At 42.1% G+C, this 25267-nt stretch overlaps 1 protein-coding gene across 1 annotated transcript in view; it reads left to right on the top strand.

Moving 5' to 3' along the window:
- The window catches only part of myo10l3 (myosin X, like 3), a 55143-nt gene that overhangs the window by 10094 nt on the left and 19782 nt on the right, over nt 1-25267 (top strand). The window contains exons 2-16 of the mRNA XM_041057447.1: nt 5303-5401; nt 13156-13314; nt 14418-14605; nt 14794-14928; nt 15795-15919; nt 16039-16052; nt 16167-16251; nt 16670-16776; nt 17062-17191; nt 18489-18607; nt 20857-21003; nt 21483-21583; nt 21934-22000; nt 22587-22679; nt 23652-23720. Coding sequence (XP_040913381.1) covers nt 5303-5401; nt 13156-13314; nt 14418-14605; nt 14794-14928; nt 15795-15919; nt 16039-16052; nt 16167-16251; nt 16670-16776; nt 17062-17191; nt 18489-18607; nt 20857-21003; nt 21483-21583; nt 21934-22000; nt 22587-22679; nt 23652-23720 — 1638 coding nt within the window. The remainder of the gene's footprint in view (nt 1-5302; nt 5402-13155; nt 13315-14417; nt 14606-14793; nt 14929-15794; nt 15920-16038; nt 16053-16166; nt 16252-16669; nt 16777-17061; nt 17192-18488; nt 18608-20856; nt 21004-21482; nt 21584-21933; nt 22001-22586; nt 22680-23651; nt 23721-25267) is intronic.

The raw sequence follows: 25267 nt of genomic DNA, 5'->3' as shown, positions 1-25267 counted from the left end.
AGCCTTTATTCCATCTCCAACACGTGTTGTTCAGTCTATGAGATGGGTTTTCGAGCCATCGCAGCAAAATGTGAATCCTCCGGCTGACAGGAGCCTTTATTCATGGTCTGCCCAAAGTGTGCAAGAGTTTCTGCTCATAGTTCAAAGTAATGCAAGTCAGGGAAATTGGAAAATGTCTTAACAGGAAAAGAATGATTCAGTGTACAAAGTATTTTTTTAAGTAAACATTGTGTAATTTTTACCTACAACAGGCTAATTTCTTATAAAAAAAAACATGAAACATGAAAGCAAGCGTCAATATGCTGTTTGACCTTGTTAAATGCAGGTCATCCAGCCGCTCAATGTCCAGGACTGCACATCTGCACAGGCACACTGAGTGGGGTCACAAAGGGTTAGTGACTTGGCCTTATGCCTCTCTATTCTTATGATAATGTTGGTATGTCTTGGTTTTAGTGGTGTAAAAAGAGAGCTGAACCAGAATGTGAGATGTGTGTTTGAACATCTGCTTCTGAATGAGATGCAGTAGGTCAGTGAGAAGTTGGGAGTTACTGATAGTATACTGATCTGGAAGAAACATGATTGCAAACCTAATAATTATTAAAAAAAAAAAAGACAATGTAAATGACCACACAAATGGGGAAATTTGACAATACCAAGTGAAAGCAGGAACAGCTAGAGTTTCTTTGGAATTGCATTTGTAAGTGCTCCTCTGTTAATTTATCCTCCTCCACGTGCGGACCACAACAAATGAGATGCTTGTCAGGAATCCAGCTCAGTGTACTCATCCCTGAGTGAGGCATCATTCCTGGGTAGCATTAGGCCCTACCTGCAACACCAGCAGCCGCTCACTGCTGTGTGTTGGGCGGGCGTTCACTCACCGCACCCCGAAACCCCACTGTGATCCAAGAAATTAGTTTATCATAACTGATTGTTCAACTGTGTCCGAGTCAGGCTGAGTTAATTAGCTTTCCTTTGTTCTCTCTGATACCATCACCTGATACTGAGTGTGCTCATGCTAGGCCAGACAGCAGAGAAAGAGCCTTGGCACCTTGTACTGTGTATGCCCTTAAATATTTAAGGCTCGTTCATTAGCAAATCTGTGAGCTGGATGTCATTATACGAGCTGCAGAAACTCAAGCCTCCAACTCTGGGATCACATCATTCAGGCCGAGTGGTTTCTGTGTCAGAAAGCATGATGGGACGTCGCCGTGCCGCCTTGCTTTGGTGGATCAGATCACCATTGTCAGTCGGTTCTGCCTCAGCAGTGCTACACATGCTCAGTGACATGCAGCGTTAAGAATTTGAAATTAGCCTGAGCTGGAAATGTCATGGCAGCAGTTCAGCTGTGCTTTTTAATGGGGGCTATTAAAACATGTGGTTACCGGAGGCACGGGAGTGGAGTTAACTGACACCTGATAATTAAACTGTGTGTTTCATTACCGCATGAACACTGTTCTTTCCAATGTTTATTATGCAAGAAGTACACACAATTTCTCTAGTTTAGTCAGAGTAGTTAGTTGTCCTGAAGCAGGTGATTCAAGTCTGGGGGACTTGACAGGAGCTGATACCCATGTCCCTTTGCGTCCCAGCTGGCCTTTGTTTGGGATATTTCTGCCTGGTTAACTTCTGAGCTCTCAGTCAGAGGTGGTTGCCTTTGTCCTCACTTAGTGACGAAGCTCCTGAAGATGGAGGAGACAAGGGGGAGGAGTTTTAGTGTGACCATCTGTTGCTGAGACCATTCATCCCGACTTTATACCCTCTGGTTTCAGAGTCTTTAGACACACACACACGCTCACGTACAAAGACACAAACAAATGGACAAACACATCTGGTGTCGGCTTCCTTGAGCCGCCTAGTTGCAGGAGAACCCCACCTCTTCTGCCAACTTAAATTTTACTGGCTGACAGTTATCCAGACAAATCCCTGTGTTTATGTAAGGCACACCTAAAGGTCTGTATGTTTGCAGGATAAAGTGATTTATATTTTTGACCATTCCCCACAACTACTGCTGCCCCTGACACACCATCACATTTCTTTTACTTGACAAGATGAAGCGATGAATGCTCCCTCATTCTGTGATGACTTGTGTCAGCTGTGTATATTGAAGAGTTAAAATCTTAGGAATGTCAGCTAAAAAAGTCAAACTTAGATCATTTTCTTTCATACATAAAGGGTGCAACATCTTGTCTATAGTCTTTTTGTCTGCCTAAAAACCTAAATGACAAAAAGAGAACTGTGAGCTAAAAATGATCCGATCTGATACGTTTGCAGAGTATTTTTCTCGTACTGGTGTAGCTGTTTATGCCCAGTTTTGATTATAGTGCCTGCTGGGCAGTTTTCCAGAAAGCAAGTCACTGTGCAGACGCTGGTGCAGCAAACCAAACCAGCATTAACATCTTAATGTGCCAGTTTGTTGCTGACTTTTGGTTTACCATATCTTTTTCATTCGGTGAACCAGTTATTATGTGAATTACTGGATATCTTAATTCTTGTTTAAAAACAAGGTCTGCGTGCACTCAACATGCTTTCCAGAGAATTTTATCTGTCTTTATCTTTAAGATGGTGACTATTCATCCTTTTGAGAAAGTCCCTGCTCATATGATTGGAAAACCTCCAAGACTCTGACTCAGCGACTGGAACAGTTCAAGTCAAGTTCTTGGAAGAATTTTCCTTTAATATTTTGCATCACTGAAATTTCTGAATTGAAGCAATAATGGGATTTGGTGTAAAAGCACACATTATTATGGACTATCCCACTCCTTCCCGTGTCGTGACTTGCCTGCTGCCTTATTCTTTTCAACAAATAATTTAATCTACCTATTGCTACAACCTACCCCTTGCATGTTTGTTCACTTTGTCAGCTCCACTGTTTCAGTTACAAGCACAAAAAAACCACCACAAGATGAAGAGTACCAAGCAATATTCTGCTAAATTCAAGCCTCTGTGATTTCCCGTTACATAACAGCAACTGATCTTCTTAAAATCTATAGAGTAAGCACTATTAATCTCCTCACTGGACTTCAGTGAACTCACGTGAAGCAGCTTTTCCCTGAACAGGCTATGCATGCCAAACTGGTACCAGGCAAACACAGTTGGTCACTGGCGTGGAAGTCACCAATCGTCTCATATTAAATGCAAAGTGTGTTAATGTGAGGCCACGTGTCTGTGAATACCTCCGTTATATTTGTGTCCTGATGTTTCTGTTTGTCTGCCTCTTTTTCCAGACAATGGGAGGCGGGACATTATCAGGTGGCTGCACCCTTCCTCTTTCCCCTCTCTCTCTCTCTCTCTCTCTCTCTCTCCCCCCTCAGCCTCCTCCTAATTTACACGACCCCTTTATCCCACTCACTGGTGTTCCCCTGTGGTTTGAGAGAGCCACATTTAGCTGTGCTCCATTAGCAGGACTGAAAAAAAAAAATCCTTGATGATGGAAGTAGGTTTACAGACTGGATGGTTGGGCTGAGTGACCCTTTGTCCAAGAAGGAAGCCCAGACCACAAAATACCAGAACCAGAAAAGACTAGAGACCTAGAGTCATCACTCCTCACTCTTAATGGATTCAGGATAATTCTTTATGTTGAACTGATTCCCTTTTTGTCTCAGTGACTCAACAAAATGGATTTCATGCAAACAGCAAGTGTACTAAACAAAAGCGTCTCGATCTTTGTCCTGACCCCCGTAACAAACACGTTTATGCTCCATGGATGAGAATGTGTGTGTATGTGCACACGTGGCAGCCTGTTGTTAATAGTTAATGAGGATTGATGTCTGAAAGTGGTGACCTTGTATAGGGTTTCCTAGTGGAATCCATGCATATTGATTTCTTCAGTTTTATGCTCCGTTGGACACACAATTCCCTTTTTGCTCGGTGTTTTCCCCGCCCTCGCCAGTGGTGGCACTTTTGATGATTAATGGTGTTTAGTTAGTCAAAGCCAGACTTCTTATAAGGGATGGAGACTTTCAGGCCAAATCTCTTTATACTGCTTACTTAGAGTTGAGAACATAGACTGAGGAAATAAAAACAAAGGAAGAGTTCAACATTCACCTTTTAGTTACGAGAGACGAGCAGTACCACTCTCAAGGGATAGGACAAACATAACAGCATATCTGGTGAGGTTTACAGGTTCTGGTGGGCAATTTTTTTGAAGTAGAACACAGCCAGGCTAGCTGTTTCCCCCTGAGTCCAGTCTTTATGCTAAGCTAAGCAAACCAGCTGCTGACTGTAACCTTAAATTTAAATAAAAACACATGAGAGTTGCATTGATCTTCTCATCTAACGCAAATAAGCATATTTCTCAAAATGTTAAATGTTTTCTAAAGGCCATAGCATTTTTTGTTAAAGAATTAGTCACTGTAAAAGATAATCAGTTTAGACCACACAGGTCATGAATCTGTCTTCCGCCGCTGTAAGGAAATGACAGTCCGTCTGAGCAATCAGCCTCAGATTCCTGTTATTGCTCCTTGTTACTGAGCTGCTAACAAACATGTCTGGGAAGGTCAGTGACTTCACATGGATACACAAAACACAAGAGACCAGATCAGCTGTTGCGCTGGTGTTAATCTCCTTCTGGAACCAGGCTATGATCTGGGAAAATGGTGAGAAGTGTGCTGTGGTTTGCCCAATTAAAGAATAGAAAAGAAGGAAGCATGGTGGGCAGAGAAGCATCTGTACTGATTGATTTGCTGAAGTGGCAGACACTTATTCGGAACCATATTCGTCTCTTTTATGGAGTAAATTAGCCTCACAGTCAAAGACTAAAAGCCTTTTGGAGGGTTTTACTGAGCGTGTATGACTCTGAGTGGTAGTTTAAACTCTCTGATACACTCTTAGCATGCATGCCTGGCAAGCAACATTTCTCCACTAAAAGTCAAAGAGAGTTTAATAAGAGGATAACCGTGCCAGTCTGGTGTGGTGAGGGAGTAGCTATGTGGCAAAGAGCGGTGAGCAAAGCTGAGAAGAGGGGAAAATGGAAAAAGACAGAGAAGAAAAGCAGAGGGCATAATTCCTTCTTTCTAGAATTAACTCTGCTGTCTTTTCTAACTGAGCAACTACAGTATTACTCACCTGGCACTTTCAAAATTCACCCAAATATGGCAAGGAATATTTCTTTAACTAATTTCTGGTTTGACCTTTGCCTTCCTTGGTTTCGAATAAGGGTCTACAAATGTGTCGGTAGCATCAGCTAAACTTCTACAAATGTGTTTGTTATGTAAATGTCCAGTAGCTTCCTATGACACACTTGACTCCAGTACGAGTCCTGTGTCCAGATGCTAATGGTGTTGTGCTGCCTATTGTGTTGCAGGGGGCCCGTGTCTGGCTGAGACACAAAGAGCAGCTCCTCCCCTCCACCGTCAGCTCTTGTGATGATTTGTCCCTGGTCCTAACCACCGACTATGGGAAGGTAAGAATGCCGCTTTTTTTCCCTGCTGAACCATTAATGCTGACAATGATTCACTTTAAACCATTCCAGACGTTCATCTGTGTGCCCTGTCTGCATCATTGCTTTGAGGATTCATGCACTCGCCCTAAAGCCAATAAAATACTTTTTGAAGCCAAAGGTCCCATACATGCCACTGAACACCAGATATCTCATAGGCTATGACCAATATAGTGTATATGTAAAACCTCCCCTCATTTTGTGTTATCATTTACAGGGTTGTGCTATATTGTGAGAAGAGAGCAGTCCAGTGTGTATGTGTGAGTGTTAATTGTTTGCACATATGTGTTTCATGTCAGGACTCAGCTGTGGGATCAACACCTTTTGTAATAAAGTAAGAATGACAGGAATGGACTCCTTGTGTCAAGTCATTGGCCTGAGCTTATCTGTTTGGCAGTTCATGGTGGTCTTTGTGTCTGGAGGAAATCCTGTTAGAGAGGCAGAGAGAGAGAGAGAGAGAGAGAGAGAGAGAGAGAGAGAGGGAGCGATTGGTGGTGATGGATGTTTAGAAAATAGCCCCTAACGCAATGTCTGGGTTCAGAGACTACAGATCAAAAATGAGCTCCCAGCACCGCTCTTATCTTGAGGAATGTCTTTGTACCGAACAAGCCCCATGAGCGATGCATATGATTGTTCATTATCTCCAAACCTGGTCTCGGCCGCAGGTCTTTGATCAAACCGGGGGCCTGGGGAAGGAACAGGAGGGCATGGGCCAAGGACTCATTCTGTCCACAGGATCAAGACACATAGCACAATTTCCACATCCAGTCTCTGTCTCTGCCACAAAGATATCATCCTAAACACAAGCCAAAGCCCTGTGTCATTCCTTCACTGGAGTCCTTCAAGGACTACACAGAAAGCAGGGGTGGTCAAGCTGCTGGGGAGCAGCATTTTTTCTGGTTGAAAATGCTCTGTCAATGACAAACCCACAGAGAATTATCACACAACACTGCAGTTCCCTTTTGTATCTTTGAAGCTTTTTTTTTTTAGCATTTTGGTTTTATTGCCTGCTGTATTCTCACTGCTCTCATCTGTTTCCATCTGCAGCAGGGCAGCTTTAAAAACCTACTGTACTCTACAAGCACCAAACAACAGAGCAACACAGGGATGAAAGTCAAGTGAATATTGTACTTAGATTTGTCAGGTGGATACAAACACAACTTGAGATAAATGCTAATGTTCTTCTTTGGCTCACAGATGTCTGAATATGCAAGTGTTTCTTAACATGTTAAGCAAATTTATGGTACAGATGAGTCTTTTCCTCAGATTTGGTGTGCTTGTTCTCTATAATGCAGACAAGATAATGCTGTCACACAAAATATTAATATTAACTATTTCCAATGTTTGTGTGGGGGAAAATAGAAAAAGGCAAATAATCAGAGCATCTTGTTTTGGCTGATATTTATATTTATATTTATATTTAGAAGAGGAGTTGCATCATATCATTACGTATCTTAATGCAGAGCAGTATGCTGTGTCAGAGTTAGAGGGTTATAAAGTGTAGTGTATGAGCTCATCCTTGTGTCCTCCTCCTCAGCGTATTTTTATGGCGTTCTGTGGTCAGTGGTGGGGATGCTTGCAGTGTGAGAGGTCAACCATGTGTTGTCGGAAGGGTAGGGGGTGACTCTGACCAATGGAAACACCATCTATCACAGCACCAGGTCAGAAGTTGAGTAAGGAATCAGACCCGTGCTTCTTATTTATTGTATAAACGTGACTGAATACCACAGGATGCTGTTCTCAGTCCAAAAATATTTCACCACCCTCAGTGCGATTTAGCATGATCACATTTTTTGGGACTGATCTGGACCATAGTGTTGCAGCTGATCTGAAGCTGGACTGTGTGCTCATATGATCTTAACATGTGGGCTCAGAATGTGTTCGTCATCAGGCCAGGCGTATGGATTTTTCCTCTGTGTCCAAGTCCTAAGACTCTGCTGCCAGAATGACAGGAATGTGAGGCTGTCTCCACCTTCAGGGTCCCTGACTGACCTAATGTGATCCCTGTTCCTGGACTACACGCTGTATCTGTTGAGGTTTAACGGTATTTCCTGAGCCAGTTGCAATCTTTTACTTAATCCAGCTCCTCCAGCAAAGTCACAGCGTTGCGTATATGAGTTGTTTGTCAGTCTGTCTGTCTGTGTCCTGGTGTTTTTACATCCATGTTCCATGTCAAAGGTGGTTTGGTAAATGTATCCTGGCAACATTTTCCCCTCAGGGAGCGGGATATACCATTATCCATGTCTTCAGTGCTTGCAATAAGGTGCTGCTCCCTGTCCTAGTGCTCAGCTCGCAGACTCATGAGAATGTCTTAACCCACACTGTCTATGGCTTTAACAGGCTGACTCAGTCACATTAACCATCATATCAGCATTCATCACTGTCTCATCCTCTCCACACCACAGGCCTGAGTGGATGCAGCAGACACACCGGAGCAGACAGCTAAAGCTAAACTTCTTGTGGCTTTGTGTGTTTGAGTGCATGTGTGTCTGTGTCTGGTTTTCCTGTGGCCAGATGGAACCAGCTGGATTAACAGTGTGTGTGTTATCCCCAGATGGGTGAACATACAAAGAAAAGCAGGAAGAGGCTCTGTCACCTGAACTAAAGAGCTGCTGCTGGTGATGTCATCTTACTGAACAATAAAACGATCTTAGACCGTGTTATGTCAGTCTATGTCAGTCCCAATACCATATTTAGGCATGAATCTTTTGGCATATGTAGTGTATATTGCTCATATACTTAAAGTGAATATTTCGAAGCTTTTTCGTTCACTCTTCAGGCATGTTTTTTTTTTGTCTTTTGCCCAGCCTCAGTGAAAGAGATGAGACCTCTCTCTTCCCAAGCTGCCTGGGGCCTGTAGCCACACAGTCTCTGACTTTTGAAATAGATCGTTGATAGTTCCTCAGTCTTTTCTGGATTATTAGTCAATGGATCCATTATGTGAGCCTTAATGTGAGCGATGTGCATTCATGAGCGTGGTCACACAAGTAACATGCTCACACAAACATTATTGTGAGCATCTGTGTCTGACTGTGTGGTAAAAAAATATTTTTAGGTTTGGCTTTGCTTTATGCCTTGTAGGCAATACTAGCTTGAAGATTTTGGCTGCTTTTTTGGAGCAGGTTGTTATGTACACGTCTTTCTCTGTTATATATATATATATATTTTTTTTTTTTTTTTGCACAGTTTTCACCATTAATAAGCCTAACCCCCTCTGCCCCCTGTCCCCCCACCCACCCCATATCCCCCCGGGTCTGGGCGGGATCTCCCTTCAGCAGATGGATTCACTGTAAGACAGAGAGAGAGTCAGACTGTGTGAAAGAAAAAAAAAAACAGAAAAAGAAAGGGAGGCCCAAACAGACAGTGATAAACAAGACTGTGTTTGTGTCCACAAGCCTGTGATTTTGTATCTGGCCATGTGCTATTTCTAAAGCCCTGAATATATGTGCCAGTGTAACATAAGTCCACTGAGTCACTGAGTCTGACCCCATCTAAATGTGAATATTGAGTGGAGCCGGTTGAACAAAGCAACAGCAGGGTGTGGTTTCAGTGAGGTGGAAACAAAGAGAAAGAGCGTTACAGCTGCAAGAAAGTTTTGAAATTCAGATGGATTCTGTCTCTCGTCATCTTTAGAAAAAATGTTGCCACAATTTAGTCTGTATCATTTTGGTGAGACTTTGTATTTTCAATGAGTAAAGCAGAAGCAGTGTTTCTGTCTAAGAAATGAACTGAAAGCAAAAAAAATTCAGCATTTCATAATTTATTGTGACTCACTGCACAGTAGGGTTGCATGTAACTTTCATTTTCATTATTGATTAATCTGCTGTTCACTTTACAGATTAATGGATCAGCTGTGGATTAAAAAAAACCCCACAATCAAACTGCTTTTTTTTTTTTTTTTTTGTCCGATCAACAATCAAAAACCTTAATGTATTCAGTTTATTATCACATTAGACAAAGAAAAGCAGCAAATCTTCACATTTTTAGAAATAGTCATCCTTTTGCTTGAAAAATCATTGGATTGATAAAATTGATTATCAAAATAGATGCCATTGATCAACCATTCTAATTGTTTCAGCACCACTGCTGAAATATTTTATCACACTGAATGTTTTATTTTCTTCTTTGAAATTTCTCTTTGTGCAAAATACTGGATATCTCATGCATAATTATTGGTCCATTGACGGATTAAAATTACCATATATTATCTACCACACACCCTCTATGTGCTGTTTACTGCTGTGCAAAATTTTATGGGTTATTGTTAACGACTCAAAGAAAGTTAAAACTTTTATATCATCACTGAGACGTTTGTGGGGTTTTTTTTGTTTGTTTTTTTTTTTTGTTTTGTTTTGTTTTGTTTTGTGTCCGGCCTCGTGGCCGACAGCGTAATGTGCTACTGTTAACACAAGGCTCCATTTGGAAAGCATTGATTTGTGCAGTGCAACATTTTCACTAATCAATCATGAGTCACATGTTGTTGTAAGTGGCATAAAAGTATCTCCGGCCATCGTTACAGCACTCACATGATTAACTTTGATGATGCTGCGTCGCCATGTGCTTTGTGCTCATAATAAATTAGATTTAGTTGGTGAGTTTTGATTATGAGCTCAGAGCGAATTCATAAATTCAAACTGTGGTTTAATTTGTCTTTTGGAAGTTGAAATCCAACAACAGTGGACACAGTGTTACATCACTGTGTTGGATTAGACAGGCTTTTGTTGGAGTGTTTTTTGTGGCATCACATGGGACTGAGGCTGACGGCTCTGCAGCTCCCACAGGGAAAATGTTCCAGTATGTCTGGCAGTTATAATGGACACTAAGAGAACATAATTGTACCTCATAGAGATTGAAATGGTCTGTGTCTAGACCTTATCTGCTCTCATGTTCCATCTTAGATTCCTTTTAGCCATATCTGCGGGATGCTGTTTATTCAGTAAATTATTTGGAAACAAATTTATGAGGAGAGGAATAAATATTGATGAGAATCGCTTTCGCTGTGAGGCCAGAGCTCAGTGACTGATTTTACAGGAATGAAACCAACAGTGAAACCAAGCAATCATAGACCACTGTGGGGCAACACGGAGGAATGCGAAACCCCTTTTGATGCTGGAAAATCCAGCTCAGTTTTCTCTTGAGCATTTCTGATGTTTCAGTCATGAAAAAGTCCCAGAGGCTCTCTCTCTGAAATCTGAACAGTGGTCTAAAGAAGATTGCAAACAAGGGTCAAGTAGTATAATGTAGAGACACACAAACACATACATCTGCGCACACACCTATGGATGTACACACCAAAAAATATGCACAGAAGCTATATCGCTAGAGATGTGGTGAAGGTGCTTTCCAAGGTGAAGGTGTGTTTAGCTAAAGCAACCATATTGGTTTTCCTCCTGTGAAACTCTAGGTGAAATTGAGAATTTAATCTTGCCCTGCAGCCTCTCCTAGTTGTTTGTTATCTTGTATTATCTTTGCTTCCAGTCATCTCAGTGCAACTTTGAACTTGTGCTTTGGGAATGTAAAGAACGCTAACACACGTGGAAGACGTATCCCAGATTTCTGTGGTTGGCTGTTGGACACAGTGTCTCTCCACCAGTGTCAGTAGAAGGTGAGCTCAGAACTGAGAGCAGGTGATACATCCTCTTTTACAGGATGAAAGAGGGATGAAGGGTTGAAGATGCTTGTAACCATGTCCCTTTTTCATCTATATAAAAATATATGAAAGAAAATAATGATATACAGTATATTATCCTGTATAAATCAGCTGCTGTGCTCAGGTGCTGATTCTGACATCAGTCACATTAAGCGACTGATGTAATTGAACGTAAAATGATAATGTTGATTAAAGATGTAAAACAAGTGAAAAGCCTGTTTGATTTATTAGTCAGTGAGGCCCTGCCTGGTGAACCCAGGCCAATTAGCCAGAGAGGAGAGGGTGGGGTTAAAGCCAAATGTTTAGGGACATCTGGCTGTAAATCTGCTAGCTTCTGCTCGATGGATGTCATCACTGCACATGCTGCTTTTCTCCCCAAAGTCCTTAATACCACAAAAACATGTATCAACCCACTGATGACTGCATTGTTGTTGTGCTTTTGTCTCCGCACACGCCCATTCTCTATCGTCCATCTATTTTCAGCTATGAAATGGACATGGCTGCCAGAAGAGAGTCAGTTTATCATTTCACATGCTCAGGAGACTGTTTTAACACTTTCATACAGGTTCACTTTAGTTAATGCATTACAATCGGTGCAAAAGATGGAAATCACACACACACACACACGAACAGTGCTTATTTAACACAGAGTTAACCTTCCAACAACGCAATCTTCTTAAGAGCTTTACAGATCTATAATGTATAGAATGAAACATAGATGCGTTATAACATGAAGGATGTCCCATGACTTATCTTCATGTAGCTGACTCATGTCCTGTGTATTTATCTGTTGTGTGTATTTAATTCTATTTGGATACGTTTACAAGAAGAGGAGATGGTGCTGAAGTGTCTTTGATTTGATAACAAAGACATTAATGGAGGGTCTTGATGCTTTCTTGTGAAGCCACTGACTTTGTTAAAGCTTCACTAATCAATATTTCTATATTAACACTAGGTGTCACTTGTAGTGAGAATTACCAGACCCCCCCAGCTTAACAGCTTGTTTTAGCGTTTTTCAGCTCATCTCAACTCTACTGCATAAAGGGCTCCATTTCAAAATGTCATTTGGCCAATACACAAAGGATCTGGTTTCTCAAGTTCATTAGCTGCACCTTCAACGAATCAACTAACCCCTTTCAAACCTTCATCAGCACTCCCACAGAGGCCCAGCAGCCCCTCTGTGCTGACTCAGCAGCTCTCTGAAACCCAATGTCTGCTCCCAACTGGGCCACATAAATATTCCAGAAGACCAGCAGTAATGTACTGGGACACCGCAACCCCCGCCCCTTGTCCATCAGCATTGATCTAAACCCTACTTACCATCAAGTGACCAGTTGTAGCCTGCCTGTCTTATCTCATGTCTTGACCATTAGAGTTCTGATAGCCAGAAAGTCTGTCCCTGCTGGTTTACGAGTAAATCTTCTTCCTTCATCTTTCTCACTCACTCCCCATTGATTCATTTCAAATCGGCCATCTAAAAATGGGCTTTGAAAGTCAAGACATGCCTCCAGTCATTGCATTTACTTTACCACTGCGTCTAATAGGCCTTGTTCCAGGAATGTGACATGCGATAGATTTATTGTACAGAGACAGAGAAGTGAACTGAACAAATCTATGGACATGTGTCTGGGCTTGTGTCAGACAGGGGTTCTCTACCTGCCAACAGCAGGCACATGCAGGAACACATAAGGGATTCAGTCTGTCAGTTTAGTGGTTCCTGTATCGTCTCCTCAATCTGCCTGTCATCCATGCGTTCATGTGCTATGGTCACAGAGGTGAGACTGATGTGCCAGCAGCTGGATTCACATCTGTGTGAACTTCTCGACAAGCTCAACTTCTGCATAAGTGTTGTTCAAACCCTGAAGCCTGTGGGTCTCGGCTGACTTTGTTAGCTGTGATAGGAGATATTGAAAGTGTAAATAAAGCTATTTACTGTGCAGTACACCTTGAATCAATTAAGCAGTTAATTGAAATGTCAGTGAATTGATGGGGAGCAACACAGAGGTCCATGGCCAGACTCAAACTGGGAACTCTTTGGGTGTGTGTGTGTGTGTGTGTATTGTTGCAGGTGATCTATCTACAGAAGGCAGAGCTGAACAGAGAGACTGTGTACCCGATGCACCCCAGTAGTGTCCATGGAGTGGAGGACATGTCGACTCTGGCAGAGCTGCATGAAGCTGCCATCATGCACAACCTCTTTATGCGCTACCAGAAAGACAACATCTATGTAAGGCACCGCACAGTCTGTGAGCACATTCACCCTGCAACACTACCATGTACCTGGTGTATCTGTGGGTCTTTTATGTTGTTCAGGGATTTCTTTTCTTTTTTTGTATTTCTGAGAACTGTGATGCACAGCAGAGACTGAGATTTGACTGAGATTTCAAAGTATAACAAATCTCCAACCATCTAAAAACATCAACAGGAAGCATTACAAATTAATTTCTATATAAGGCAAGTGCAATGTATCAGTAAGATATGTTGTGTTTTGAGTGAGGAGCATGACCTGCACTTCCTCACGACTTCCAAACATACTCTTGATATTACCCTGCAATTACTAGCGCACCCGTTCTCTTCACTGGGCATACATAACCACAGCTGGATAAGAAATATTCACATTTTTTGGAACTTGAGGACATTCTGGGACAGATAACTCGTGGATTACAATGTACCTCAAACAACAATGAAACAAAACATTGTAAGGGTATTCAGAGCTGTATTTTTTTATTTTTTTCAAGAATGCAAGATCTCAGATATGTTTGTTTGACCCGCTCTCATACCCAGGATTATTTTCACAGTAGAAGCCCTCTGAGGTTGAAACTCTATCTGGGCTTTATTAAAATAATCATTGCCCACAGACACATGGTAACTATGTTTTTGGAAATCCTATCTCCTAATCTCATCCCAGAGGTTTCACCCAGTCTGTCTACATAGCATCACAGAACAGTTATGATGACCCACAAACACACTTTTGTGAGGCACTTTTCCCCAAAGCGCATTACCCGAGCAGAAGAAATGGATCCTAAAATACTACCATCAGTGCAAACTAGGTCATACATAACAGTTTAAGAGTATTACAGACTACAGGTACCATGTCAGAGGAAGGAGACAGGAAACTGGAAGAATCTGCCTAATTGATATTAATTAATTGTACTGCAGGCCTCATATAAAAGTTTAGCGTTAGTAGAGTGCTTGGCAAGAGTCATAAATCCTAGAGTAAAATACATTAAAAGCATTTTTCATCTTTCACTGATAATCTCTGATAATCCTTTTTAACCCTCCTTTCCCTTTTCTCTCTCACACCTCTGTCTGCCTTTTTATTTTCTTCAGACTAACATAGGTTCGATCCTGGCAGCGGTAAATCCCTATAAGCAGATAGCAGGACTGTACGACGGCACTGCAGTCGATCTGTACAGCAAACACCAGATGGGGGAGCTGCCTCCTCATATCTTCGCCGTAGCCAATGAGTGTTACCGCTGCCTGTGGAAGAGGCACGACAGCCAGTGTGTGCTTATCAGGTGAGGACTGAGGAGGAAAAATAAGAGGCTGTAAATTACGGATTAAGTTATGAGTCTTTTGATTGGAAAATAGTTCTGCTGAATAAAAAAAGTTTTAATGTGGCATTTACCCCAAAAGGGGGATTTATATCATTATATCATCTAAATATGTACTTCTCTCTGTCTGATTGTGTATATTGCCTCTTCAGTGGGGAAAGTGGTGCTGGGAAGACAGAGAGCACCAAGCTGCTGCTGAAGTTTCTCTCAGTGATGAGTCAAAACTCAGCAGGCACTCCTCCGTCAGAGAGGACCACCAGGGTGGAGCAGGCCCTCGTCCAGAGCAGGTACTGTTTGACCGCTGACCTCCGAGTCCTAGTCTGTTAGGGTTTGAGTTGTCTCTTAAGAATTGTCACCTGCTATCTTGTGCCCTTTACATTTTAAAAGTTGAAGAGCAATAAACATGTTTTCTTGGTTATTATTTGTGGTATTTTGCATATGATAATACTAGATCTAGGTTGTTTGATTCTTTAATCATAAACCTTTGGCACTTTAATATATATTTTGTTGTAGCTATTCATTGTATTCAGTATTTTTTGCTTACATTGCATTTGTCCTGTCAGCTCACCAAGGCAAGTTCCTAACCACATTTGAGTAATGGCAACAAGATTACCTCAACTCAACTAACTCAACTCATCATCTTGTTATTCTTGAATGTCGTCCTTATAATTCTGAAACTGATTTGTTTTGACTGATAGAGGCTCCACCAAAATTGCAAAATTGACAGGGCGGGGAAATCTCTAAAACACTGTTTAGACCATCAAGGATTATAAACGGTCCTGCTTGAAAAAAGAACCAGAATATCGAGACTGAATAAAAAGTGCTTATTTGGTTAGCGTCTCTTTTTGTCAACCCACAGTACTGATCGGAGAGGTGTCCCTCATGTCATCCATATATCCAAAATGTTTTAGTCACTCACACAGTTGGCACAGCATAGAGCAAAAAATCAAGACAAACTAGAAAATACTGTTAGAGTGCACACTTCCATCAAGGCTGCAGAAAATTTTAAGAAATGTTTCATCTGCATCTGGATCCACATCTGCATCCACATCTGCATCAAAATAGAAATAGATGGACAATCACTGGGTACATTTTAGACAGACATTTTAGAAGACATTTTGATTTTCTTGACTTGTCTGTCCTCTCTCTCCAGCCCCATCATGGAAGCATTTGGGAATGCTAAGACTGTGTACAACAATAACTCCAGTCGCTTTGGGAAGTTTATCCAGCTTCACTTTTCCCAAAATGGAAACATTCATGGAGGCTGCATCATTGACTGTATCCTTCGAAAGTTCACTCTGATATTCTGTAAAGAAAGTTTTTATCATCTACAGCATTTTTCCAGAGGATGCAATTACTTAAAGTTACTTTTGTTTTCCTTGACTTACAGTAATCAGATTTGCTGGAAAAGGTAAGTTTGTGTAGTGTTGAAACGTTCAGTAGCCAACATGTAATGTATCGTGCCCGAGCAAAAATCCAATGAATATTAAAATACATTTTCTTCTAACCATCCTCTCTTTCCAAGAACCGTGTGGTTCGTCAGAATCCTGGAGAGAGAAACTACCACATCTTCTATGCGCTGTTAGCAGGGGCTGACAAAGACCACAGAGGTTCGTTTTTACAGGGTTTAAAGGAGCGCTCCAAATTTTTGACCAACTGTGGTCACCAAAGTTAGTAATAGCAAGTCCCGACTTTTCATCAAAATATGTGCTTCACTAGAGCTAAATGATAAATAATCTTAAATGGCAGGGAGCCAGCTCTGATACTTTACTTTTGAAAATCAAATATACACAAAAATAATGAAAAGCAAACCAATAATTTGAACAAACCAGAGCTAAAATGACCTTTTTTTATGGTTGTTACTTACATTTTTAAATATTTATCTCTTCCTCTGCCAACTACCTATAAATCTATAGGCCGTACAACGGACTTGTAAATGTCAGCATTGTTGCTTTGTACAATATGGTTAACAACAAGTAGCACAAAGTAAACTTCTGTTTATTTCATTCATTGCTCCGTGTGTTTCAGACATGTATTTACTGTCTGAAGGTCCTGAGTCATATCACTACCTGAGCCAGTCGGGCTGCGTGCAGGACAGCAGCCTGGATGACAAGCACCTCTTTGATAGTGTGATGGTAAGAAGGAGAAGAGGGAAAGAATACTGGAATTTTTTAATGTATACAGTTTGTTTGGCCTCCAGGGGGCGCCATAACCCTTTATCATGAGTGTATCTGGTAAGACAGACTTATCTTCCAGAAACTTGAGCCTGAGGGAAACATATATTGGCTTTGGAGGCACATTCTAAATTATGTCGTAATATAGCTGGGAGCAAAAGCAAATGTTTAACTGCTGTCACATCTTGATACTGTCCTTATAGGGACATGTTGTCCAACTCTGTGTTGTGTTGTGTTGTGTTGCAGGAGGCCTTGAAAGTGATGGAATTCAGTGAGGAGGAGATCAGAGATGTGTTCAAGTTGCTGTCTGCTGTCCTCCAGATGGGTAACATTGAGTTCATGACTGCTGGCGGAGCTCAGATCACTTCAAAAGGGGGTAGGAGAAGGAATTAAATGTATTTGTATGTATGTACATATATGCAGTTCTACTACACATAGAGTGTAGTGTAAAAGTGTTGCACATATCCACAATCTGCACCATACTTTTGAAACTGTGAGGGACACAAGTAAGTAGCAAGATGAAATTCGGGGAATGCTTTATCTGTGTAATTTCTGAGTAATGTCTTAATAATTTCCTGGGAAATTTTTTAGAAAGAACTGTGTGACTTGGTGCTAACTATAGAGGCTGCACTCAATTTGTACACTTCATACACAGTGTTTTTAAGTCAGTACGCAGCAGGTTAGATGAATGTGGAAAAATGTGAGATTTGCCAAAAAGCAAGCGCAGATGGATGTCTCCAATATTAAATAGGTAATGAATGAATATTCACTTGGGTTTAAATTGCGCCGTTCTTCCAAGGAAATTCTTGTTTCCCTTGAAACCGAGTACTCAATTATCTAGTTATTTCCAGGACGCCTCCTAGGAAATCAGTAGGAAATGATTTGGAAATTGCAGAGCCTTAAATTAAATTGCCAGTGAAAGTATTTATTCTCTCGGAAAACCAAAGTATTTTTTAATTATGAGAGCACGGTGCTTACCAAACCAGTTCTTCTTTGGCATCCAAACAAACAAGCAGCAAACCTTTTCAGCCTCTCGAACTCTTTGGTGAGACCATCATTACTAACTCCGTACAACTTTATTATAGATTCACGCCTTTTTCGTTACATTTTCAAACATTGCAACGATAATAGAGAAAGGTGTGTATGAGAAAATGTCACAAATGACAGCTTGAAGTGCTGGGCGAAGCAGATCCCAAATATACGTGATGTTTATCAAAGAGTGGAAAAACGCTTTATCAAAGTTTGATTCTATTTCAGGGGGAAACTTGGAACATGTGGCTTTAAGTGGTTAGGCCCAGTTAAAATGACCAGCTGTTTCTGCTGGAATTTATTGTAGGAAACCTCTGTTTTCTAAAGCAGATAATAAGTTCACCACTGATGTTGGACCACTCTGCAGTTTTCCTTATGAGTTTGATTGACATTGTACTAGCAGACGGAGCACTGAGCAGGCTGTAACATGAGCTCAAGGCTCCTTTGTTCCCTGTGTTTGACCTCTTTTCCAAAGAACCAGTGAACTACAGTGACTGCAGAAGCCAACAGAATGGAGTTTCCTATAGACTCTGTAGGATCACAGTCACATGTGTTGTTTGACATCAGTGGGAGTCACCTGAACTGTCTGTGCTCTGTTTGTTATACACTGTGTAAGTCTATATCCATGTCTGTGTGTGTTTCAGTGGTCAGTAATGTCAGTGATCTGCTTGGCCTGGACTCCTTCCAGCTGTCAGAGGTTTTGACCCAACGCTCCATGATCCTCAGAGGAGAGGAGATCTGCTCCCCCCTCACCGTGGAGCAGGTAACAACACATCCATTAAAGAGTCATACAGTTTACACGGAACAATCCTGCTGCCCCGCCCTTATTACCCAGATTTCAGTGCAGTATCTAGGGATTGGGTGCAAGGGATTGTTCAGAGCTCGACACTGTCGAGACACTGAAACATACAGTAGATGCCTGTTTGTCAACCCCCGTCCTCACTCCTCTCCCTCCCCTGTCCTGGTGACACACACAGCCTTTCTCCGGCGCTCTCCCCCACATGCCTCTCCAGATCCCTTGCGTGACTCCCAGCCATTTCCTGCTTTTTGTCTGCCAGATTCCTGGCACAATAAAGCCATCATGATAGTGATCTGAGTCAAAAGCACAATAGAGCCAATGACTGGGGCTGAAGCGAGAGTCTTCTCCTCTGGAGGCAACGCAGCCAGACACCCAAAGACGTTGGCGCAATAATTCACTCGTGTCGCTCTCTGCTTCAAATGTTCACCCTGTTGTCTGTAATTAATGTGAATATTTCACAAGTCCTGATCTGCATGTGTTATCCTTTCCACCATATGCCACAAGAACATTCTGACGCATGACACAATCCTTTTTTTGGCTGAGCTCAAGCATTTGGCCCACTCATACTCGTAAATGTCAGCGAATATGCAGAATGGACCTTTACTATTATCACAGGGGACCCGAAAGTCACAAGAAAGCTTTTCATCACCAGACAAAGACCTTGTGCTGTCACCCCGCTGCTGCTTGTTCTGCCTGGCCTTTGAAGCAGCTTGTCTCTTAATAGAGTTCATTATTCCAGTCCTGGAGTCGGTAAGAATGGCTTCTTCTCACAGTGGCCAGGGGTCACCCACCCCACGACTGCTTGCAGTAGTCCCCCCCCAACCGTCCCCCACCCCCTCCCAATCCTGGACAAACAGCCATTCTTCTCACCCCTGTGACGGAGATCCTGGAGCCACCAGCGCTCTGTTCACACCCGCTAGTTGCAAGAGGTGACTGGGCATGATGGATTACTCAAAGGCCCAGGAGCATTGTTGCCCCAAATACAGTACACACCGCCACACTCTTGTTTTGTTTTCAGTTCAAGCACAATGCCTGTGGAGGAAGTGTATCTGGCAAGCTCGAGCTTTTTATGTACATACACAGATGGTGTCTGGCTGAGAAGCCGACTTGGTGGCAGCTGGAGAAAATCATAGCTGGGTCAAATGGCAATTCAAATAGATTTTTTTTTAATTTATTTGTTTTTGGAGTGTTAAATGAGTTGAGTTACAGCTACCAGCCCCGGTAATGTCTCTGCTAATCACGACTCTGAGTCCCACTTACTTTCTTTTGAGCTTATCACATGGTGTTGTTTAGCAGATTGAGTGATTTGCTTAGTTGCAACAAATTTGCAGATGTTTAAAATTTCATCTGTTTTATTTAGGAGTTTGCATCCATATTGGTTTTGAAGCTGAATTTGACAGTTCATTCTTGACCTTGGAAACATCCAATCACATCTCGTTGTCTTCATCTGTAGATTTAGTTTTTTTCTGTTATAATGTTTAATTGTCTGACAATCAGTTTTCCATGTAAAATTACAACTTGTCTTACAATCCGTTTGCTCTCCTGTACAAATAGTGTACATCGTCTGTCCAGGGGTGGTAGAGGCATTTTCCTCTGAAATGTAGTGGAGTAGAAGTATAAAGTCACAGAAAATGGATAAGTAAAGTTCCTCAAAGTGTACGTCACACCACTGCCTCTGTCCGGTCTGGTGGTGGTGTTATGACCTCTCTGTATCTGTGGGAAGGTGCCACAAATAAATATATAAATAAATAAATAAGACTAGAGACGGTCATGTATGAAAGCATTTTTTATACAGTGTATTTGGAATTGTCTTTGTTTTCACTAGATGTTTGTAATATGACAAATACTGACTGCAGTGCGTCACTCTCAAGATGTAGGTGATAAAGGACGCTGTCTGTTGTGAAAACAGACAGTGTCTTACCTGCAGACAGACGCTGACATAACACACCTTTGTCTCCAAACCACTATTTGTTTTACACACTGTGGTCTCACAAACACACACACACATGCACGCACGCACCATCAGTCTAACAATCAAACCTGTCCTTGTTTCTAACCACTTTAACCGCCATCTGACAGAACTGATGAAATGTATATGATGATGCACTGTATGTTGACTTCACGATACAGTCTGCAAAGTTTCCTCTCTCTTATTATTTATGCCTGACTTGGTATCCATGGTAACCTTCATCTCTTCATGTCACGATTTGCAGGCGGTAGACTCGCGGGACTCGGTTGCCATGGCGCTTTATTCTCAGTGTTTCTCCTGGATTATAATGAGGATCAACCAGAAGATAAAAGGAAAAGACAACTTCAAGTCCATCGGCATTCTGGACATCTTCGGCTTTGAGAACTTTGAGGTGAAAGCTTGCGCATCGCAGCTAAATCGTCATTTAAAGGCCCTGAAAACAGCTTCTTTTCATGAGTACGCAGTATCACAGTAGGTGATGTTACACTGTCAGGTGCAACAGAGGATGATACTGGTCAGAGGCCTGCATAAAAAAATGTGATGAAGTGAGAGCATTTTCCATCAACTACTTAACTGTATAAGCTGCTGTTATCAAACATAATCTGATTTAAACTCTAAATTCATTCAGATTAAGGCATTATTATGATTTCAGGAGTGTTTTTTTGCCCTGCGGAGAAAGGTGCACTGTCTGTACCTCATTTAAATGGACCATTCATGAATTTCATTTGGACTTAAGAGAAAATCCCAAGTATGAGAAAAATTCTCGAAGGCCACAGACATCTTAAATCACTCGTTCATGTCTCTAAATGTTTGTTTGCCTAACCTACAGAACAGACTGTTATAAAACCAAACTGGTTTCTTGTCCTGTAGGTGAACCGGTTTGAACAGTTTAATATCAACTATGCCAACGAGAAACTTCAGGAGTATTTCAACAAGCACATCTTCTCTCTGGAGCAGCTGGAGTACAACAGGTAAAGATGTTAGATATGTTTAAAATGCTCAAAGACATCCAGGCTTGTGCTGCTGATGGATACATGGATATAGAAAATAAAACAAGGATTTGCATGTGTTAGTGACTGTCCCACAGACAGATAGGGCTGGGGGTGGGGTTTGGGTCTGCTCAAGGCGATGCAGGCAAACTGCCAGAGGTTTGGAATTGGCTCAGTTTCTCCCCCAGACAGTTGTTTTCTTGTATAATGGGCCAACAGCCTGGACATGGCTCATTTCATCACATGTTCACTCTGAACAATACAACCATTGTGTCTCCCTGGTTGTTTATATTTATATATATATACATGGTGTGTGTGTGTTGTCCTTTCAGGGAGGGGATCCAGTGGGAGGCCATAGACTGGATGGATAACGCAGAGTGTCTGGATCTCATAGAGAAGGTAACAGACAGTCAGCCCCTGAGAGAGCAAAGCCACCACCAGGACCGACCGCGAACCGCCAGCCAGAGCGTGCTGACCCAGACGCCACACTGTGCTTACATTGACCCCCATCTCCCAGTCTATCATTATATAGTCTCATTTTGCATGTTGTGTGCACAGTAATGTACACCAGTTGGCGGTTAGAGGTATGACTGAAGTGAAGCATGAAGACAATTTGTGTTATTTTATCGCCATAGTTATAATGATGGTTAAAGCTGAGCCTCTGCAGAGGTGGGCTTGTGTCTGAAAGATTTCGGGGTCAAAAATCACAAGCTTGGAAAGTTTAAGAGAATCAAAAAGACTCGCTAATGGTGACTTTATGTACATGTGGGAATGTAAAGTAAATCGTTGCAGCCAAATACCGTGCCCGCTCAGTGAATACTCTCTTTATAAATAAAAGAGAAAACTGAATGAATTACTATGCTGTTTCCTGGATGTATTGTCATACTAAAAGCTGCCAGATGTGACCCAGCGGGATTATAACTAGTTCCATCATGACTGCGGTGTGTTTCACCCTCTCTGCTCCTCTGTCTGTCTCCCCCTTTAGAAACTGGGCATGTTGGCTCTTATCAATGAGGAGAGTCGCTTCCCCAAAGGCACAGACTATACCCTTCTGGAGAAACTGCACAGCCGACACGCAGTGAGTTTACATGTGCACATGAAAACCTGCATCTTTCACACATGCAGCAGCGCGTACACACCCTATCCCTCCAAGGCAAACACTTGCAAAGTCATAAAAATGATCCATATCCCCTCACCATAGCTCCTTGAGGAACTGCCTTCACCACCCACCAGCTCACACAGCCTCAAAGAGTTAACTCTTTCTCCTGTCTGATGAATCGCCTGTTGCCTTTGGTACCGGATTGAACGTCTGCTCAGCACTTGTACACGCCCCCGAGCGCTCTCACATGCAAACACAACAATGCTGAAATGTGATCAGCCGTTCTCTGGGCCTGATCAGCATTGTGTGCAGGAGAAAAGAGTGCCCTCAGAAAACCCAACAGGTATTTCTGTGGCTGACGGAAACAACAGGAGGAGTTACAAAGTGAGAACTAAGAACAGCCTGACCTCTCCCTGAGGTGTCACTGAGCTGTCACTGCTGATCCATGTGTTATGTTTTAAGGTTATGGTTGAAGGAGCAATAGATTCTTTGTCTCACTTCATGACAAGGGTGTAGATCACAGAAAATCCATCTTCAGCAGTTGTTTTTCTCTGTTTTATCATTGTACATTTATTTATTTATTCATTTATTTTAATTATTTTTATTCTGAAGTTTTTAATATTTAATCAGATCCACAGAAGACATAGAATCAGGTCCAATATTGACAATTTTTTTTTAAAATAAAGCAAAATTATTGTCAAATGTATTGATTGATTTTTAATATGGGACTGTTGATCTGACAAAACAAGATGTCATCAAATTTTGTCTTAACATTTATCAGTTTATTGGAAAAAAGAATGAGCAGGAGTTTTGTTAATGAAAGTAATCATTAATTGCAGATGCAACTCCCATTGGACGACTCACTGTACAATGTGCTCTGTTTAATTTGATTAGAACTAATTATGAACAGCATTTCTAAAAGCCAGCGGCCTCTTTGTTCTTTCTCCTCAGACAAACCCATACTATGTGAAGCCCAGAGTGACCGACCACCAGTTTGGCATCAAGCACTATGCTGGAGAGGTCATTAACAGCACACACACACACACACACACACACACACACACAGATACAGAGCAAAACCAGGTTCCTTTTGCTCCCTGAATGAGTAATTTGGGGAAGTGAGGTAAAGGTCTGGATGGTCAGTAGGGTCTCCTTTGAAACAGCTTCTCTATCACCCTCTCCTTCCTTTACTTACATAATGGCATCCATTACTGCTGATGCAAGTGTATGGAAAGGCAAAGGAGATCAGGAAAGAAGCACAAACACAGAGAGTGGAAAGGGACGGGACGGACGGATGGATGGGATGTAGGGGGGAGTAGAAAGATTAGCTTTGATAAAGAATGGCCTTATGAATCCTGCCTAAGACAAGGTCTCCTCAGTGTGAGTGTGGCAGTTCAGTCACAAGCCTGGCATGGCTGTCTATGGTAATGACTTGGTCTAGAGAGGACAAGCAGGCCGGCCAGTTGTTCTCTCTCTCTCTCTCTCTCTCTCTCTCTCTCTCTCTCTCTCTCTCTCTCTCTCTCTCTCGCTCTCCAGTGTGCCTCTCTGAGGAGTTCAGTCGCCTCTCTGAAAGCTCCCACTGTTATAAGAAACGGTGCCGTGAGTTTAGTGGGGGAGTCGTAGCATTCCCCCGTGGATGTGATTAGCTGTATCGTGCCAGAGAAATGCAATTCATTTGAGTTAAGTCTCTCATTTTAAGATGTGAATTTGCGAAGAAAAAAAAGACACCTTGTTTACTCACGGATAACAAAAAAAAAAAATGCACGTGTCTCCAAGCAATAATGCAAAGAAACTTTTAGAAATACAGTTACAGGTGAACTGTGTTTTATTTCTGTGGATTCAGTGGTTACTACTCACTACGCACTACTCACCACCTGCAAGGTTTTGCCTTCAAACAGCGTGCTGTCCTCGACAAACCCATTTCTCTGTGGCATCATATGAGACCATCCCAGTTCACGAACCTGAAACTGACAGACACAGAGAGCTTTTTGGAAGCTCCTCTTTGGAGGAATGGAGTGTAATTAGTGTCTGTGATTTCTAAATACATATGTCGTCATGTTTGGTTCTCATGGCTCCCGTGAGCCTCAGAGCTTGGGGGGATGGGGGTGGTTATTAGATTATATCATACACACACACACACACACACACACACACGCAGCTGTGAAAACAAGCTCATGTAGGCACATGTACACAAATTGGCTTGTGTGTGCGCACTGGCAGAGATTACAGTATGCATCTTCTTCTTATTACATTAGCATTTTCTTGCATAAAATATTTTCTTTGCACGTTCACTTTCCACGACACGTTCTCATACACGCACGAGCGCACACCTGCGTGAGCGCACTGAGACAAACGCAGAGCGCAGTACCGTGGATCAGGGGCGAGCAGAGGAATGCTATGTTGCTAAGACGAAGGCTGAACAGAATTCAACAGGTGATTGCATTTACACACGGGCGCTCCGCTGGACTTGAAGAGGCCCACCCTCCTCTGCTTTGTTCACACCGAGCCTTAAACACACATTTACGGCTCCCTTTCATGTCACACTTTGTGCACATATGTCTGGATAA

Source organism: Toxotes jaculatrix, chromosome 15 (genome assembly GCF_017976425.1).
Source record: "Toxotes jaculatrix isolate fToxJac2 chromosome 15, fToxJac2.pri, whole genome shotgun sequence".
Classification (NCBI taxonomy): domain Eukaryota; kingdom Metazoa; phylum Chordata; class Actinopteri; family Toxotidae; genus Toxotes; species Toxotes jaculatrix.
The sequence above is the reverse complement of the archived record's forward strand: the minus strand, read 5'-3'. Positions and strand labels throughout refer to the sequence as shown.